At 39.3% G+C, this 21,060-nt stretch overlaps 1 protein-coding gene across 3 annotated transcripts in view; it reads right to left on the bottom strand.

The window, feature by feature from the left end:
* Positions 1-21,060, bottom strand: part of evlb (Enah/Vasp-like b) — a 60,606-nt gene that overhangs the window by 20,389 nt on the left and 19,157 nt on the right. For all 3 annotated transcript variants that reach the window (XM_036581801.1, XM_036581800.1, XM_036581799.1), the window contains exons 2-3: positions 1,137-1,305; positions 329-506 (exon numbers count right to left, since the gene is read on the bottom strand). In XM_036581801.1, coding sequence (XP_036437694.1) covers positions 329-506; positions 1,137-1,305 — 347 coding nt within the window. The remainder of the gene's footprint in view (positions 1-328; positions 507-1,136; positions 1,306-21,060) is intronic.

Raw genomic sequence — 21,060 nt, 5'->3', positions numbered from 1 at the left:
GCATGTGTAGTGTGTGTGCATGGGCATGGCTTGTCCTCAGGGCCTGTAGCTGTGTGCTCTTTGATTCTGATTAAAAATTATCCTGACTACTCTTTTTGTATAACTGAAAACACAGAATCCCTCAGATTTATAACCATTAAAATCACTTAGGCCATATAAAAAAAAATCATTTTTTAAATGTTAATTTTATGTATTACCTTTCTCCTAATGCAGTGCATTAACATTTAGCTTAGATTAAATTTGAATTTAGTTTAATTAGGCAAATGTGAAAACAAGATAAAATTATATAATTAGGTCAGAACATTGTGCGGACTCTATGCATGCTCACCTCCATCCTGGGTGCTGAGCACGTTGAGGGCGAAGAGCATGGCATTGGAGAAGGTGGTGGCCTCCTCCTTACTGGCAAAGTTGAGTCCGTATACCTGCCTGGCATCGCGCCACTGGTGAAAGGTAGGAGTTGCCTGATTGTACTTCAACCCCTTTACGATGGAGTAGTTAATGACAACCTGAGAGAGGGGTCATGGACATAGAGCCAGCGATCAGTGAAAGGTTAATGAATTTAGCTCTATGATTTTTATAATACATTTTTTCATCTCTTTCCTTGTTGTGGCCACCTGCCAGTATAGCAGGACTTTCTCCACTACATCTACAGTCTATCCACAAACTTCTGTTAAACAGGCTTGTACTTTGAGCTCCTCATTCATGAGCTGATGGACTGGTTTAGAAATTTCACACTGAGTTTGTTCTCACACTAATAAGTCTACGTTCCCACCCACATTTAGCCCAAAATTTCTCATGGTTGACCTCAAACGTGTATTACAAAATCACGTCTGTCACCGCTAGACTTGGTCCTCTTTTGAACATGCTTGCAAGGATGTGTCCACTGTGTACCCTTAGGGTGACCTCTGGAGAAGCCCACCAGTTACTGTACATGTAAAAGCTATACATCTAATAAGTCTGTCCTAAATGTATGCTTTTCAACCTAGCATCCTCAAGGACCCTTGCCCTATATGTCTGCACTTTGCTGGTGTCATATTGTTGGAAGAGGACTGCAGGCCTATAGGGTGCTATATGCAATGAAACTGCAGTGATGTAGATCTAAACTGCACTGTAATTATGTATGGACAAAGATGTACCTGCTGATCCTGCAGTTTGACCCCCACCACGCGGAAGGTGTTGTTGGCAGTGTTGTGGTAGATGTTGATGCGACTGAAGCCTTGTTGGCCTGGCTTGATTGGCACCCATTTCTTGCTGGTGTCATCGTAGACCATCACCGAGGCACGGGCCTGGCAAATGCTCTGTTCACTGCAACAGATGCAACAAAAACAAAGCTAGTCAGGGCCTGCTTTCACAAAACGTATCAGCCAAGCTAAATATGGAGTAACTGTGTCTGACGTTTTAACGAGCATTCAGAAGAGGAGGGCAGGACATTCAGATTTGTGCTTAAAGTAACAGTGAGAAGAGAGAGAAAGAGAGACAGACAGACAGAGACAGAGAGAGACACAGAGAGAGGAAGAGATGGAGAAAGAGAGGGAGAGAAATAAAGGATTGAGGAGAGGGGATAGAAAAAGAGAAGAGAGAGAGACAGAGAGTGAAAGAGATAAAGGTAGGAAGAGAAAGAGAAAGGGAGGGAGAGCAAAAGAGAGAGAGAGTGAGAGAGATACCGGGGGGTGGGGGTGGGGGGGGGGTGGAGTGTGCGTGAGGAGGGGAGAAGCAGACTGATATGAGTTTTCCGCTGAAATGAGAAAAACAAACAGAGGCCCCATCTGTGCAGAGCTAAAAGTAAGAGTGGACCCCAAGGCTACTGAAGCCAAAAGGGGCCCACAGAGAGAGAAGCACAGCCACACAAGAGGACAGAGAGGACAGGAATCTTGAGAAACTGGATGCATAAATACATAGACTGGCCACTTTATTAAGTACACCTACCTTGTATCTATATTTATTATCCATTTTATCAGCTCCACATACCAAATAGGTCCACTTCAATTACACAATGTGTTTCTGCATGCTTTGTCAGTCCCCTTTTATCCTGTTCTACAATGGTCAGCACCCCAACAGGACCACCACATAGCAGGTTTTTGGGTGGTGGATCATTCTTAGCATGATGGTGGTGCTTTTAATTATGTATAGTGCTAGCATGAGTGGATCAGACAGTGGTGATGGCGTCCTGACCACTGAAGAACAGGGTGAAAGGGGGCTAATCAAGTTTGCAAAGAATCAGATGAACTACAGTCTGTAATTGTAGAACTAAGAGTTATTTTATGGTAAGTGGAGTTGATAAAATGGACAAGGAAGTGTACTTAGTGATTTGGCTGGTTGGTGTGTTGGTGTGTAAAATTACAAGAATGAATTTATTTTGGAAAGTCATTTTTAGTAGTCATATTTTAAAGTGAAGCACTGATCTGATACACTGCACTGGATACTAGAACTCATACTCACCATATAAATGGGTATCGGCCAGACATGACTAATCCAAAGTCCATACGGTCTCTCTGTTTAAAACTGTAACAATGCATTATTCAGTAGCCTACTTTTTCATATACTCGTTTATTTCTTATTTATTTGTCCTTTATTTAAATAGTTAAGACATATAGTTACAGCTTTATGTTACTTTAAATATATGCTGAAAAATTATATCTTGGTAAATGAAAACATCTTAAATATTTAGATTATAGATTTTAGATTTAAGATTTAAGGGGAGAGTAAAAGGGGGTGAGAGAAAGACAATAGAAAAATATTATTTTTATTATTTATTTTATTATTATTTTAATATTATATTATTCAACCTATTTCTAGATGTTTTAAGTAATTTGTTCTGACTAATTCTATCTAGAGAATTTGTCTTTTTCTATTAGATTTTTTTTGCTGCTTTAAAAACATAATGCTTTGAGCAACAAACAATCTTAAAATAAGAAATACATTGGATATTTCGAGTACATTTAAAATAATTTCTCTGACCAAGGTAGATTTTTTGCAGCATAGAACAAATGATTTAAAGCATTTCCAGTCAGTGAGGTTTACAGATTTTAAACTGAAGAAGAAAAAACAATAGCTCTGGTATTGATCACTAGTATCATGAGTTCAGGTACTAGAGCAGTGAAAAAGTGAGATCAGTGCATCCTTACATTTCTGCATTCTCATCTTTCTATTTGCAGTTACACTGTAGACAGGAGTCGCTACTCTGACTGAAGCAGTGCTTCACGGTCGCGGAGAACACACTTATGACCCCCAGTCATGGCTTCTGGCATACAAATTGCAAAATTTGCCAAAAGCAAGTACAACTCTGGGGCAAGACCATTTTTAGAACCGCTTTAATCATTTATACACTGGCTACTACTATACTGAAGCTTGCACGGGTAAATTCATGAAGGAAATGTGGCACGGCGCATGTCCAAAAGTATCCAGACACCATTCTTATTTGTGAATTACTACTTTAAGGTGCACCCATTGCTGATACAGGGGTTAAATTGTACACACTCAGTTTGTATAATCTCCATAGACGGACAATAGAGTGGGATGCTCTGGATCACCATGTCCAATGCAAAGCGTCGACTAGAGGGGTATAAAGCCCCCCAGCACAGGGCTGTGGAGCAGTGGAACTGTGTCCTCTGGAGTGATGGCGCTTCATCCAATACCTTTCAGATGAGCTGAAGTGATGTTTGTGATCCAGAATTACATCATTTAACATCAGTACCTCTTCTCACTAATGCTCTTGTGGCTAAGTGCAATCAAATTCTCACAGCAATGTTTCAATGCAGCAATGTACGGTCTTCCCAAAAAAGTAGAGGCTGTTAATGCAGCATAGACTTCATTCCATCCTTAGCTGTAGCTGCATATATTCGGCTGAATCTTGTTCTAAAAATTCAGTGCTCCATTAAACACGCATGCTAGAAAGCATACTGTGACTGAAACATACTTCTGTTCTTTTTGGAGAAAAGAAAAAATAGAAACTGTACACTTATTGTTTGTAACTTTCAGCTCAGACAGCCTCTGGTTATAAATAACCACATCTGAGGCTGAGAGACTAATGCAACACTCACAACACATTAGCAGCCTTTACATCGTCCAGCAGAGCACTGAGCTGTTTAATTTATCTCCACAAACTTGGTGACCGTGTTGTTTTTTAAACTCCTGGCAATCAGAATGAAATGGCATCAGCCAGAAAAAGAGAAAGAGAGAGAGAGAGACATAGAGAGAGAGAGAGAGAGAGAGAGAGAGAGAGAGAGAGAGAGAGAGAGAGAAACAGAATTAGAGTGAGACAGTGGAACAGTGGAAAAGAAAGACTGAGAGAAAACCAGAGCAAGAAAGAAAGAAAGAAAAAAGAGAGGAAGAGAAAGACAGGGAGAGAAAGAAAGAGTATGAGAGAGAGAAAATGAGAGAGAGAGAGAGAGATAGAGAGAGAGAGAGAATTAAAGTGAGACATAGGGACAGAAGCAACAGCAAGAAAGAAAGAAAGAAAGAAAGAAAAGAGAGAGAGAAAGAGAGAAAAGGGGGAGATAAAAAAAAGAAATGAGAGAAAGAGAATATGAGAGAGAGAAAATGAGAGAAGGAGAGAGAAAGAAAAAAATGAGACAGGAGGAGACACTGACACAGAGATAGATAGGAAGAGAAAATGAGAGAGAAAGAGAGGTGGAGAGATATGGAGAGAAAAAGATATTGAGAGAGAGACAGGAAAGTAGAGAGAGAAAGAGAGACAGAAAAGTAGAACTAGAGAAAGAGAGAAAGAGAAAGAAAGAAAGCTAGAGAGAGACGGAGAGAGAGAGGGGAAGAGAAAATAACACAAAAATGTAAAGACTGCAGGTCTAGAGCAGACACACACACACACACACACACACACAGATACACAAACACAGACACAGGCACACACACACACAGACACAGATACACACACAGACACAGACACACACACACACACAAAGTAACCTATATACAAACACTGATAAAGAAAAACCCCTCTCTCTCTCTCTCTCTCTCTCTCAGTTTGGTGAATGTCGCTCCACTCTCTCTGAAAAATTAACAAACGCTCTGTGAGATATGAATAAATCACAGTTTGGAAAGCACACTGACAGAGGACTAAATAAAGACAGAGAGAAAGTGTGTGAGGAATGCAGAGCTCTTCAGTCTCTCCCCACACACACACACACACATTCTCAGCAGAGTAAAGACCCTTCACACAAGAACGCTAGATTAACTGAACGCAGCACAGTTCTGTCTGTACCAGCACTCAGATCTCACAGTCATGTTCATCTGCCTGCTGTTTTTTTTTCCAGCATTTTAGATCTGTGACCTTCCCTTTAAAATCTCTGCCCTGGGGGGCTGCTTCCTCCAACTTACCACGTGTTTTCTTTTAGATTTCTTAAAGATTTGTAGATGTTATATTGTGGTATGTTTTAATTGACATTAACTGGCCAATAAAACCAATTCAAATTCAACATTTCTTATGATTTATGACAACTGTAGTCTTGCTTTAAAGCCCCCAGTGTGTATGGTGTATACACACACACACACGCACACAGTTGGGGGCAGTGTGAGTGCAGCCAGCAGGCAGTCTGTCAGTCCCCCTGAAGATCACGTTTGCCTCTGAAGCTGCTTCGGCCCAGCCGCATGCCTGCACCTCTCATGGATAATTCAGCTGGCCTGATGTTAATGTCAATGCACACATCTCCTCTGCTCTCCTCTCTCTACCATCCCCTCTTCCCTCTTCCTGTTCTTCCAGGCCCCACCCCCCTTTGCCCCCAGCCCACATGCTTGGCTCCTCTAACCCCTTTTCCATGTCTCACTCCCTGAAGCAGAAGCTGGATACAAAGCTATAGGACTTGGCCGTCCACGCAGCGCTCTCAGAGGCCCTGAAACCGTCCACCTTGCCTTTCATCTCTCTCTCTCGCTCTTTCAGTGTTATGTGGACTATTTATTCTACTCATGGTAGAAAAGAGTGAGACAATCTCAAGCATTTCAAATCTATGTGAACCCTTATACTGAAGGCTGTGGTTTCAGAGCAGTTTGAAATGCACATTCTCTGCAACATCACATACTGGATTGAGCTGTACTAAAAGTTTAAGGTGGAACTACTTTTTTTGGTGGAGGCAACTGGCAATATCAAAATCATATATTTAAAATAATGCTTGGAGACTTTGCTTTAGCCTTTTACCTTTCCTTTGCTATATAAAATTAATAGAGAAATGGAGGCTCTGTGCTACATATACTACCTCTTTATTTGTGTTTTATATTTATCCCAATTACAAAATCTGTGTGGATTCATGAAAAAACAAACAAAAAACAAACAAAAATTTATTTATACTTGACTACTTTCCAAACATTTTTATTACTTAGAATTACTTGTTACTGTGCCTTTAAGAGTGAGATACATGTACATCACCTCTGTTCTGATTCACTACCCTGGATTGTTTCTCATTTAAAAGCAGTGAAAGTTGAAATACCCCTTATACACTGCTGTAGACTGAAACAGGTATATATATATATATATATATATATATATATATATATATATATATATATATCCTTATGTATATAACTTTAGCTTTTACATACTGTGTCATACTTTCAAAAAGAAATTTAAAAAGAGGCAAATTTGTTTTTCTGTGATATGGTCCCTTTAATATTTAGTAATGTATGTGCTCATTTCTTCACCCAAATATAAAGTTTTTGGTTAGTTACATAATGATAATAATAATAATGTATTATTACATGTAAAGTGCACTCTGTGCCTTTTAAAAACCATTCTGAACTGTACTAAAATAATCAAATTGAATCATGGTGAAGTTTGCGTTTTAATGAGGCACCAAATCATTTTCAGATTAATCATAATTGTATCGAATCATTGTGAGGTCACACTGCAACAAATGATATCTTGGAAAGTGAAATTATTTCAAATCTATTTGGTATTTTTCTTTTTGAGATTGTTGTAAACACCTAACTTATACTTATTATAGTACTATTTTAAAACTTATGCTTTTTATACAGCTATTTAACTTGTCAGTTTTTTACTTGTTTTACATGATTTCATCAAGTGAAATTATCTCACTATACTGAAATTTCAAGAAATGAATCAAGCAAAATTACCTGCCAATACACAGAGATAATTTTACAGTCACTGATAATTTGATACAGTATATAAAAGTTCTTAAAGTTAAAGCTGCAAACCACACTATTCACTCCACAGTCCAGACGGTCTATATGAAATTATGCTGCAAAAACAGCCTGTTTTGAATTCACTATTTTTGTGATGACACATTTATATACATCCACCTCTTCATCTTACAGCAGTTTAGCAGTGAAGTTATAAGGGGTGTTTCAACCTGCTCAACAGTTTCAAACAGAAACATTTTAGATATATTGACTAGATGTAAGATAATTTTACTTGCCAATATGCCTTTTATTTGCACTGCAGTTATTTACACCACTGTCTTCAGCACTGGCTAACAGTCTCTGGTCCTGGAGACCCTCTGTCCTGTATGTTTTGGTGTTTTCTCTGGTTTTCCTCACCTGATCCAACTAATCAGCTCATTAAAAAGTCCCCCTGAGTTGAAGCAGGTGTGTTCGAGCAGCGAAAATACTGAAATGTGCCAGGCAGGGTTACAGGGCTACTCCAGGACCAGGATTGTAATCCATTGTCTAATGGAATGACATGAATTTGTCAGTAACTGTACAGACACTGAGTAAAGTAAACAAACTTACCAGACAGCACAGTGTTTGGCTGTGTGCTGGTGTTGTTTAGACGACAGCAGAGAGGTCTGGATCATGTTCTGAAACAACTGAGTGTGCAGCTTTTGTGTGTGTGTGTGTATGCTACCATGTTCTGCAGTTACAGTAAACAGATGGAGTTTAGTATCAGGACTGGTGACAGAGACAGGTTTAGCTGGGTTCATTTGTGTGTGTGTGCATGTGTTTCTCTGCAATTAGTGAATGCCTGTATTGACTGAAACACTCTGGAAGCATCTGCACCTCTCTCTCTCTCTCTCTCTCTCTCTCTCTCTCTCTTTCTCACCCTCTCCCATCACAGCTGACTGAGCACATCACAATAATCACACACTCTGTTTTCATCTCATTTGTCCTCTGTAACATACGCTGCATATATTGCTACAGTACAGAGCTCACTATCATATACACAGCTTTTATTTTTCTCACTTTCAGTATTTGAAAATTAAAACAGGGCAGCTTTCCATAATATAAAATATTATATATATATATATATATATATATATATATATATATATATATATATATAATATATACATATATACATATATTAGGGGTGCGGGAAAAAATCGATTCTTAGATGCATCGCGATGCGGACGTGAACGATTCTGAATCAGTTCACAAATGTCAAAAATCGATTTTCTAAATATTTACTTTATAACGTTATGTTGACGGAACGCAAAAGGCGGAACTTGGAGGTGGGTAAGTGCAGCGCCCGGGGACAGGCTGTGGCGGCACATAACAAAAACACAACTGGGTGAGCGAGAAATCCGACCGGCTCCCTCTGCATTAAAAGCCAGGTCAGGTCAGGAGTCACAACACAAATGATAAGAAGAGCCATTTTGTCCTTTCAACAAAAATCAAACCACCTTGGAAGCCACAAAATGTAATGTCCAGTATGTCTCAGTATGTGCTAACGTCCTAGTATAGACTAAACAATATAAACGAAAACGCAGATTTACTTCGCTCTGCTTTAAGCTTCGCCTACAGCCGCTTTCCTCCCATCTCCGCCAGAAAACCTTTCCTCAGAAGTTAAACAGTTAAATGTCTCTCAATGTTCGACTGTTTTAAGAGGCTGAAGTCGCTTCTTATTCTCCAGCTTCTTGTTCGAATTTACCCGTTCCACCTTAAATTCTGACTGAGGCGCCGAATGTAAATGCGGCACCATTTAAGGTGGAACGGGAGAATTCGAAAGAGAAGCGACTTCAGCTTCTCCACTTTTTAGTGTTTGACGGTCTCTCGTTACAGATTTAACGTACCAGGAAACCAACAGCAGCGCTTATAAATGCGAATAACGCATCGCTGCTAGATGACCTGCAGTTCTCAGTCATTGCGAAACAGGGCTTTCGCGCTATGTTGTACCGCCCGTCTCAAAGACTTTTCGACACAGCCCCTCGCCCTACACGAGACCAAAACCGAAGTAATAAAATCACTTAAAAAACGGGTAGAATAGCTGTAACATGTGCTGCGTGGACGTCCACTGCCACTGGATCTTATTTTACCGTAACTGCGCATTTTATCGCAGATGAGTAGCAGCAGCTTCTCGTGCTCCAAACGAGAGCACTGAATGAGAGCCTTCTAGTTCACTTGCCACATCACTTCCATTTGTTTTAATAAAAAAGATATTGGAAGTAAATTCATTATGGATCATTACAAATACTTTGCTTTAAAAGTACCAAGTCACTTTAAATAACAATAACACCGAGTTACTTAGTCACTTTAAAATGTATATTTGTCTCTATATTCTGTGTATATTCTGTGTATATTTTGTGTATATTTAATATATTTCAGTTGGTTTTTCTTGTATTTTTATTTTTACTTACTTTCTGTAGAGTGATTAGCTGAGCCTCACCACAAGCATTTCAATGCATAAATGTCCTGACGTTGTGCAAATGACAAATAAACTTGAAACTTGAACTCGAAACTTGAGCTCACACAGTGAGAAAATATAAGTGCTACATAGAAAAAAAAGATGCATCGAGATGCATCGATAATCGTTTTATAATCGCATCGCAGCCCTCTGAATCGTAATCGAATCGAATCGAATCGTAAGGTGCCTAGAGATTCCCACCCCTAATGTGTATATATATATATATATATATATATATATATATATATATATATATATATTACATCACACTTTTTTGCAATTTTTTTTAGTGCACAATTTGGAAAAAAGCAAAACATAAAATATGCCATTACTTTTCCACAGGCCATTAAACAGTAACTGTACAAAATCAACATCAACAAAAACATGTAATTTGACAAGGGGTGCCCAGTAAATGCCACCACTGTGACTCTATAATTTTCTGTAGAATGGAACCACTCTAAAACACTCTTCATTTACCTTTTGATTATTGAATTTCTAATTATGTGCTGTAGATGAAAAGGGTTCAATATAGCACCAGAAGTGTTCTTCTATTGCTACAATGTCAAGTTTGTAGTAATAGAAGAATGCTGTTTTGGTGCTATATAGAACGCTTTTCAAAAAGGTTCGATATAGAACCATCTACAGCTCATTCTACAACAATCTGAGGAACCCTTTCACAACGCAGTATATATGTTCTATATCGAACCATTTTCTTTACTAAAGAGCCCTTGAAGAACCATTATTTTTAAGCATGTAGAAAAAAAGTCATCGCAGTATCTGAATTTTGAAAATTCATTTGTAGATTGTTTCATATTTTTAGGGAAATGTCCCCTGCTGTGGATATTTTGACTCTTAGATGAGCAGACAAAGCTCTGTCAGCGCTCATCAGTGCCTCCACCATCATAAGCTAATGATCTCACAGCACTGAATTACACATAGGCTGCCTAATTCTGCTGCACTATTAGCTGTTTAGAGCTCCAGTCTCAGAGTCAGCTTTAGAGAATTAAAGCACGGCTCAGTGAGGTGAGTGGGCCGATGGGATGATGCATCCGCGGAGCCACGAACACACAAACAGATGAGACAGCGTTATCACGGAGCATCTCTTCTCGCTGCGAGCTACTACACAACCCTGAACAGAGCGGCGGTACGGAGTCATCCGAACACTTCTGAATACAGAGTGCCTCAGTGTGCTTCAGCCATGTGCACAATGTGGAACTGAGCCCAAGGCAAAATGCTTGGATGTGCTTTACATCGCAATGTGTCTTAGAGACACGCTATTCATCCTCATTTTCCACACACAATCCAGGATGATGTTATGTTAGTGTTATCATGATAAATTACATCATAAAACAGTTTTCACGGGTGTTGTCACTTCTAGAACACTGAATAGTGGCACATATCATAAAAAGACTGATTTTTACAGAGCCTGAAACAGGGATTCGGGAAGGCCTTTTAAGTTAGGCTGTTGCTTATGCATCCAATCATGCTTTACTTTTCTTTTGCATTATCTAAATAAAATTCATACTAAGGTTATTTTAGTTTTGTTCTTACACATTGTATTCACTCCAAACTATTTTGCAATATTAGAAGTGAATTTCCATATGAGTATTGAGAGATTTGGTACTCAAACTCACATACAGTGGGAGTTATTAACAAGGGTTAAACAAAATTATCCAAAATGCCCAGAAAAAAATAAATAATTACACTGCAAGGATGTACACAGCTACCTGAGTAAAAGTGCAATTTGTAAGATTTTAATTTAAAACAATCCAAAATTAACTAAAAGATAGCATGCTAACCATCTAGCCCTGGCCTGTCCTGTCTTGTAATACCACCACCTTTTACCTCAAGAGGTGATAGTGAGTCACTGTAGCATGAGGATGTAGAAGGAGCAATGCCCCGAGGGTGTATTCTAACATCTTGTCAATCATATTGAAGGTACCGCCCCCAATTAGACCAATTAAGGACAGTTAGCCAATAAAAAGAACAGTAAATACAATGAAGGCTGAAGATCTTGGCAAGTGACCATTGTCGCAACCTCTGCCTGCTCCTGCAAGAAACTACGTTAAGCAGCAAAGAATAGAAGTGACACCAAAAGGAAGCACAACAAGAGTTAACACTGGCATGGCTTTCCACCTCTGGAGACAGATCTTGGTGAGTAAAGAGATGAAGTTTGATGCTGAACTCGTGCTCAAACATTTCTTCTAGACTGGTAAGGAGGAGGGAGGAGTGAAGAGGAAGGAGGAGGGACTATCCATTTCCTTGTTTCTAACATTAAGGGTGGACACCACAACTTAGGTCTTCTTACATATTACTCCTTTAGGTGCCACTATTTGCATTTTTGAATAATAAACCTGATATATATAAAGAGAAAAGGATATAATGTCAGTTCTCCGTTAATGAAAACACAGATTCATCACCTTAGACACCCCTGAAATGAATGATGACTCAGGCGGTTATGATGATGCTTATGATACACAGGATGGCTATATTTAGTGAGCTGATGTAGACTGAGCACTATGATGAGAGCATTTATACACAAAGAACCTGCATTCAAGTGCATTATCTGCAAGAGTGCTGGAGCCTGTCCACTTCATTTTAATGGTTTGTAACTAATGCAGTAAGATAATGAAGCCAACACACCACAGTCATTATTAATGATGACATCATGCTATCATCCACTGATAGCCGTGATCGTGAGATATTTAAAGAAATCATCTGTGCTCTTTATAATTCGACCTCTTTTTGTTCAAACCGCAGAGGTCATTTGAGTTTCACACAGGGGACGAATTTCATGCAACTTGATGTGAAAATTTTGAATACATGTTTTAATAACTAATGAACATGATAGATGGATGGTCAAGTGAAGTGTAGCTGAACAGACTCTGGAGCTTAAAATGCAGTTAGATTTTAATTTTTCAGACACTCATTGCCATGCAATGAAAAGAGTTATATCACATCACATCTGGCGAATGTGTGAACACACACACTCACACACACACACACACACGCACCAGCACATTAAATCTCCAGTGGGGATGACGGTCTAACGCAGAGCAAGTTCAGCACTAAAATTCTGTTCCCTGTGGAGACACAGGGATCAACCCCTCGATCTCCAGGGAGAGCAGAGCCACCACTCTATACCTCAACACTCAGGACACATTTCACACAGACACACTAACACACAAATTTGTATTGTCTTTGTGAGGTATTTCCATTAATGTCTGTATTACTTTAGCAAAGCACTGCTAAAGCAATCCAAGCCTTAACCTCAGGAAACACAAGAAAAAAACATATTTCCTTGTGAGGACCAGCCAAAAAAAATGAGTTTTATTTTTTGGGGAAAGAAAAATCTATGTGGGGAAAAGCTAAATGTCCCTACCAAAAAGTCACTGTGTGACGATCTAAATTATAAATATAATGAAATAAACACATAAACAAACAAAACCAGCAAACAAATAAATATAATAAATAAATATCAGCCATGTAAATGTCAAAGAAAAAAAGATCATTGTGGGGGCTTTCCAAATATGACAAAAACAAAATCATAAAATAAAAAAATAATAATAAATAAAAAATGAAAATAAATAAATAAGAATAGAAGAATAGAATAAAATAAATATGGCAATAAATCCATCCAATTGTTAAAAGAAGCATTATGTGGACCACCCAACTATTTTCATCTAAAAAAAAAAACAGCAAAATGTCCCCACAATGTCAACCCTTTCCACATTCTATCATCCAGCTCCCCCCTCCCCTCCCCCCTCCACCACACACAAACACACACACAGCCTGATGGAGAGAGTTGGCTAAAAGACGCAAAGCCAAGACTTCAAAGAGCGTCCCCAGACTGTTTGGTCTATGAACTGTCCTGCAGTCACCAAAAAGTGCGTTCCAGTAAGCAGGCCAGGATAATACATCACATCACACACAATCACAGTCTAATAATGATGTGCCTTGTCAGCCAGTGACAAGTTCATTGAGTATTGAGTGCTATATTCATTCGCATATCACTTCCAGGCCATGCACGGAGGAGCGCTAATCTCATTCACATATCTCCTTGTGAGCATGCACGAACAAATATATATTCAGATATTCAAGACAGTCCGGCACTAAGGGGGTGAGCAGAGAGCTGAGCTCAGCAGAACCTCCAGCAGACGCATTAACACATTTAGATGCAGTTAGAGACTGTTCGAGCCACATGGCTCAGCCTTTGAAAAGGTTTTAGGGTTTCAGAAGAGTGGCAGCATCTTCTGCCAAGGAAAATAGTTCGGGCCGAAGCTTTCCAATGCGAAGAACTGAGCAGTTAAAAATTATGAGTCAGGCTTTTTTTTGGGTGAGTGTTACATAAGCAGCTTGCTCAGTTGCGCATTTGAGGTTTGGTGGCAGAGAAGGAACAAGGGGAAGAAAATGCTCCCTGTGCTGAGACGGAGAGCATTCAAATGTCTTGATGGCAGAAATAGAAAGCGCTGACGTTTAAGCTGTCTGTGAAATAATTTACAGTCTGAAAGGATGTTCTCGATGGGACGGACCATGAAGTGATTTCTGAATTACCCTCAGTAAAGACGTATTTCTTCACCCCTGAGTGCAGTCTGCTTCTTCTTTACCCAGATGTACTCAAGAGCGTAGGCACAGCGTAAAATGCGCCTTGATGCGACTGCAATATGCGCCCATACTGCGCCAGACTTCAAGGTTTGATTTGCTAAAACTGCAGCTTTACATGCTAATTGCATTTAGCCCTGCCCACTTACTGCTCGCACGTGAGGAGCAGGTTTAAAAGGCGCAGTGAAATAATTGTGCCATCAGCAAGCTCAAAACAAAACAGAAAATAAAAGTTCAGTGACAAAGAGATAATAGTGTTAGTAAATGAAGCTATTACCCACAAAACATTATACAGTAGTGTTATTTTATTCTGGCTAAAAAAACAGAATTTGTGAAATGATAACATGGACTGTGTGCACATACACTGTTTGGAATAAAGGTTCTGTGTAAATGTTCTTCCAGGTGAAAAGTACCTTTTCATAACCTAATGTTTTAAAACAGAACACTACAGTAAAAAGCCTGGAGATGAGACGGGGTGTATGGAGTCAGTACAACTTGCCCCAGAGATAGTTCCGTAGCTCCTTCAAATGCATGAGAAAAATAAGCACAGTTGGACAGAATGTGTCTGATTTGCACCCAAAACTGGTCCAAAAGGCTTAGTACATCAGGCCCTATATGTTCAAAGAGATTCAAACACTATTGTGACAAGCACTGTCAATAGAATTGGACGCTCTGGATCAGTCACGCATGAGCCTAAGGTCACTATGCCCAAGGTCAAGAGTCAGCTAGTGGGGTAAAAAGCTCACCAGCACTGGGCTGTGGAGCAGCAAAACTGCCTTCTCTGGAGTGATGGAGCTCCATCCAACGCCTTTGGAATGAGATAAAGTGGCATTTGTGATCCAGAACTAATCATTCAACATCAGTACCTAAACTAACTGATGTTCTTGTGAATGATTGCAATCAAATCCTCACAGCAATGTTCCAAAATCTAGTGTAAAGCCTTCCCACAGAAGTAGAGGCTGTTAATGCAGCAAAAAGAGACAAACTCTCAATTAAATACCTTTGATTTCAGAAGAAATGTTGGATGAGCAGGTGTCTATAAAGTTCTGGATACATAGTGTACTACAGCTAAAAACAGTTCAGTAGTATGTAGGTTATAAAAGGAAAGTACTATTTGTGTCTGCCTCCTTAGCTGCATCTCAAACTTCACCGTGCGTTTTTTTCTAGTCAAGTGCTCATGAGACGGAGTATTTTACCTGCGAGTCTGTGTCTGTGCATAAATGTGTATGTGTATGTGTGTTTGTGTGCACTGAAGCCTGGAATCTCTGAGGCACCCTCGTGCTTACTCAGTTCACTGCATAGACTGCAAGAACAGCCTAATCTGTTGGCATGACAACTGGAGTGGAATATGTGCCTGGCCTAGAAAAAAATGCTGAAAAGAAAAAGAATGAATGAGCTTTGTGATGTTGTAGTAAGCAACATGGCTTCAAAACCTCCACACTACAATCAAAATAATGCATGCAGTGTAAAAGCTCTTTATGCACTTTTAATCCACAAATGTATGAGCTGGACTGTAATGAGCTGCACACTGAATACATCTAGGTAGTCAAACCACAGCTGGATACACAACAGTGTTTGCATATTGGTGCCAAGGTATATGAGAACAATTGTTTGGCAGTATAAAAGCGTTACACACTGGAAAACACTTCACTGTTCATGATTCTTCATTTTTGACAGCTAGTTTGATTGCTTGGGTTACCTGTATTCATTTCATACACTGACACTTTCTCAAGCCTTATATTTTTAAAGCATATAAAATTAAGTCTTTGAATTTAAATCAAATAAATGGGACTGGTTGACCTGTAGGCATCCTTATACTTTTTGTCTGGTGTTTGAGAGTCTATCTCTTCGAGGGTCTCTGTGCCCTCCAGCACCATTCACTTCCATTGCGTTAAGTCGACAGGAGCTGCTGGGTCAACATCACTGACCTTCAACATTTGAATACAGACTCCTCCACCCTCCCCACCCCCAAAGCACAAACAGACAATACCCAAATAATATTTCTATTTTGAAAAATCTCCAGGGCCTTTGCAGTAATCTCAGGGATTACACAATATGGAAATAAGAAATGGCCAGTATGACCGTCAGACATCTGCTAATGCCAGCAACAGTACTGCAGACAGAAACAGTGTAGATCACTAGGATAAAGGACGGAAGAACGGCACACACCTAAACAAACGAATAGGCAAGCAGATATAAGCATATTTATATATCTCATTTTCTCATACGTTTTTCACATAATTTGAAAATGTCTGTTGTCCTTTACATTGTTTACAAGTTTCATGATGAATGGACCAAAAGAAGTGACTTAAAATTATTTGGAAAGAAGTCTTGTTCCATTGACTTACATTTAAAGTAATGTAAGTTTTTTCTTCTCTTGTAAAGTTACCATTTAGGAGATACGAGGTTTTGTTCAGACAGCAGTGATACATATATATTTATATATATACAGCTACAACACATTTTGCCTTCATTTATACAACAGTTATCAAAAGCACAGTCTGACTGGTTAAAAAGCGTTCAGCCATTTCACATTAACTGTATCATTCCACTGAGCCCCAGTTAAGTAACTAATAAAGTCAGTCAGACACTGCAGTTACTACCAGAAGAATGCCATCTATGTAATGATGTATATAGCTCAGAAAGGCTTATTCTGAGAAACAGAAAGTCTCATGTAATTACAGAGACATGCCTAAATTATGGGAACGAAGGGAAAAAAGACTTTTTTTTTCATTCACTAGTGTAAGCAATGAAATATTTGAGCTGCAGTTGATCTGGTACTTCCTGTCATAAAGTCTTTTAGGTGGAGTGATTTTGCCGTTGGGGTTCAAACACTTCACCCTACGGTTTTACTCTGGCCTTGTTTTGTCAGGACACCTACGAGCATGAGAAACAGAAATGTGGGCGTATTCCCATCATTTTTAACTGCGTCTTTGTGTAAAAGGAGACCAAACTGTTTTGTCTGGTCTGCCAGAAATAAACCCAGAATGGCTGATGGCTCCTCTTCTTTTGCAGAAATGCAAGCATGCACACACAGATGATCACACATCAGAAAAGGTTACATTCGGTCTCACTGCCTTCCGCTATCAGAGCCGACAGGATACACTGAGTGTTCTCCTGTGGCGTGGTTGCCATGGCGTCTTGCCCAATTGTATTATGGGATATTGGGGAGCGCCATGTCTCCATGGTATCCAGAATCCTTTCTGTAAGCACAAAGGCTTTCTGTAGCATCCACTTCTGCCTATATGGGGTACATACACCCATCCATTACTATTCCAATCAAACCTCAACTTCCAGTGCTAGCTATTTCATATGCATGCAAGTCTCAAAGGATCTCTCTCTCATTCATTTTCATATCACTTTCAGTCTTTTTCTTTCACTCCTTTCCCTTTAATTTGCATCTACATCTCTTCCACAGCGAAAAAGTGTTTAAAATTTACTTCATTGGAATGTGTGTATAATTCCAAAATGAATAAAATATGCTACACAAACACATCTTTGTCTCTTAGTTTACTTTTGGCAATAATTTTGTCAATGTCATATGTTTCACTCAATGCATTGCTTTGTTATTCAGGGCACTATCCTAATGCTCCACCTAATGCTTGTACTCAGTGGCAAGCTGTGACTATTAGGCTGTTAGCTAGTTCAAGACATGAACATCAAAACTCCTCTATGAAAAAAAGCTGTACAATAACGCGAATTTCTGCTAGTGCTTCTATAGGATTCTAGAAATACGTTTGTGCTAAGCTAACAGAGATCCACATGAACATTTTTTGGCCGCATTAAATTAAACATAGAGTTTTGTAAGAGACATTTCATGCTTCATTTGAAGCTTGTAAATATATGTTAAGCATTTTTAACATACATTTTACTTTGTAGCAGGTTTACAGTGACTCTGATATGGAAGTACTGTTGTTTTCCACTTTCTTACAACTGACTAAAATGTACTGGTCAAGCTAGCATTCATACTGACAGTCAGTGACATATCTAGGACTTCAAGAAGGCCTAGAGTGATGTTTTTTCTCACAAAATTGGTACCAATCATTGGAAATCCAAACATGATCAATGGTTGGCTTCTTCTGTCAATTCCTAATTACGCTAGTGATTAGTCTGACACGTTAGGCCTTCAGTTCAGCTCCTGAAGTCCTAACCAATGGGAGAGCTCACTGGGCTGTATCTACCTAGACACCACAGAGAAAAAAATTCTGACTCCATTGGAATTTAGCCCTTTTGTTTCCACCCAAAACTTAACAATAAAATATGAGTATTACTACCTTTTTTAAGTTTACAGAAATCATTAATTACTCTATGAAGGCTTAGAAGGCCCTGAGGGTCATCCACCACTGGTGCTGCCCCATCCCCTTCTTATTCTGACTTTGACCTCTCGCTCTCTGCCTCTCTCACCCATTCTGCCCACCCTCTCTCTGTTTCACCCCCCTCCCTCTGCACTATTAACCTTATAATTGATCATACAGTATGCCAGTGTGTCTGTCTGTTGCCTCACTCTGATGCTGTGGTCTTTCTGTTCCACTGATCAGCATTATTGTTTCAATAGCACCAGCTCACTGTGCCCCAGAGCAGTGGAAACAGCCAGTAAATCCAACCACAAACCCCACAGCCGTGCCACAGTCAGCACGTACTTGCCAGTTTCACTGCTAAAAACAACTACACAGTAAGCTGTTGTTGTTCGCCTATAAAGAGAATTTGAGATCATGGCTGAAAAAAAATATGTTTTTGACAAGAGCAATTCTACAAAAATCTAAATCCACAGCTGGCATATTTTTCTTTATTCACGCACCATGCTTTTGGAGCCAGTACATTTCCTAATCGCTTCTTCTTCTATAAGTCTCTGTGTGGTTGGGTTGGTATAAAAAAGGCTCTAAACTAAGAACACTATCTGAAATATCTCTCTAGATCCAAAATAAAATCCCAGCGCTCCTCTTTCTGGCCCTCATTCCTGCATGAGAGGACATGGATTTAGAGCCGGTAATACAATCCTCACTCTGCAGGAACAACCACCATCTCAACGTCCAAGTCAAACAGACACGCAACGATTATCTCCCAAACCAGAGAAAACACACAGTGGACCTGAATCAAACACATTCTGGAGGAACATGCGAGCAGCCGCGCCAAACTCAAAATCCAGTGGTCAGGCTTGAGTTTTTTTTGTTTTTGTTTTTTTTTTTTGTTCCCCAGCCCAGTAGGAAGGATTGAGCCATCACTGCAATAAAATCTGATTAGAACCAAAAATACAGCCTGGGTCTTTAAATCGGCTCTAATCGTGTGATTGGGAGAAAAAATGGATGGGCCCTGCCGAGAGACAAGAGATTAGAGGACAAGATGAAATCTGAAACGATGGATGAGTGGAGAAATGGAGAGATCAGGTTGGCTATGAAAGTCAGGTTGGCTATAAACAAGACAGGATTTCGGAGAACGCTCGTCCTGATTCCAGCTCCTCTGGGTTTCACAAAGACACTCCACTACAGTTGAACTAAGAATTGAGAGGAACAGAATCTGATCAGTGTTCATTAAACTTTAAGTGACAGCAGTAAAATCTCAGCTCTTAATGACCTGCCACATATTCACTTCTTAGGCTTTTCCTTCACGCTAGCAGAGCTTTTAGCAAAGCAGTGGCAAAATGCTAATTTACGATCATTTCTATTGGTCCATTCTTAATGAAATGTTCACATAATGTAAAAGGAAGCTGGCATTTTTTAAATAGCATAAAAAATATAAAGAAATAGAGATAGCATATCGATACTGAAGGACATCCTTGACCATGCAGAAAATCCTGCATCAGATTTCAAAGCATATCCAATCTAATCCTGTAAGGAATCTGTTGTGAAGTGCCTTTTTGAGAAATATCAGTTAACCTTGAGTAGTTTGAGCATGATAGCCTACTTTTAGAAGTCTGTCTAAAATGACATGCACTGAAAATAGCTCATTTTAAAGCTTTTTAAAGAAAAAATATCAGATCGGAGTATTGATACTAAAAGTTTCATTATTGGTTCAGGGTGTGTGATATGACAAAAAATGCAACATCAAGCACAATATTTAATTTTTCTGAGGCTTGATAAATTGGAACACATGAAAAAGGACCAGCAGTGCCACATTAACAAATTGCTGACAAAAGTGATGTAGACAATGACTTTTATTCAGCATTTCACACACTGAACTGCACTAAATCCAATTAAACTAGCATGATTATACTCTCTTTGTAATGAAACCGTTGATCAGTGCTCTTTAAGTTCTGACGATATCCACAATATACTCAAAAAATATGTTGTTACTTAATTTATCACAATAACAATAAATATCGTCATATTCCCCACCCCTAATATCAGTATTGGAAAAAAAAAGTGGTAATGTGCCATCTATATAAAAAACAAAAAGTGAGTGCTTTTGACATAATACTAGTCATTTCTGATGTATGACATTTTCAACTGAGCATCCCATGAAAATGACATCACCTACATATGAAAAATGCTCCTGCTCCAGAAAGCAAAGTGCTACTGCAGGCTCAGTCTCAGTCAACAGACCCAGACAACACTATCGTGATGAAATAGAAGGTGTGAGCAACCAGTCTGAGAACTTTTAAAAGCATACAACCTCTGCACAATTGGCTCCTACTGTAACAAAATTGCTGATGCAACCTTATGAGGCCTCTGAGGAATCACCTTCACAAGCGGCGAAAGGCGAGAAAGACAGAGCGAGACAGGCGAAGAACAAAAGAGCCATAGTCGTACCCTTCAATCGCGTTACCACTGCCGCTCTAGCCGCAGCCTGGCAAGCTCCGGCGGAAACCATAAATCAAGCATCCTCCAGCCTCCTCGTTTTCATAAAAGCCACTCAATTAGAATTCCACTCCACAC

This window comes from Colossoma macropomum, unplaced genomic scaffold, assembly GCF_904425465.1.
Source record: "Colossoma macropomum unplaced genomic scaffold, Colossoma_macropomum, whole genome shotgun sequence".
Lineage (NCBI taxonomy): Eukaryota > Metazoa > Chordata > Actinopteri > Characiformes > Serrasalmidae > Colossoma > Colossoma macropomum.
Note: the sequence above shows the minus strand (reverse complement) of the source record. Positions and strands in the feature narration are given on the sequence as shown.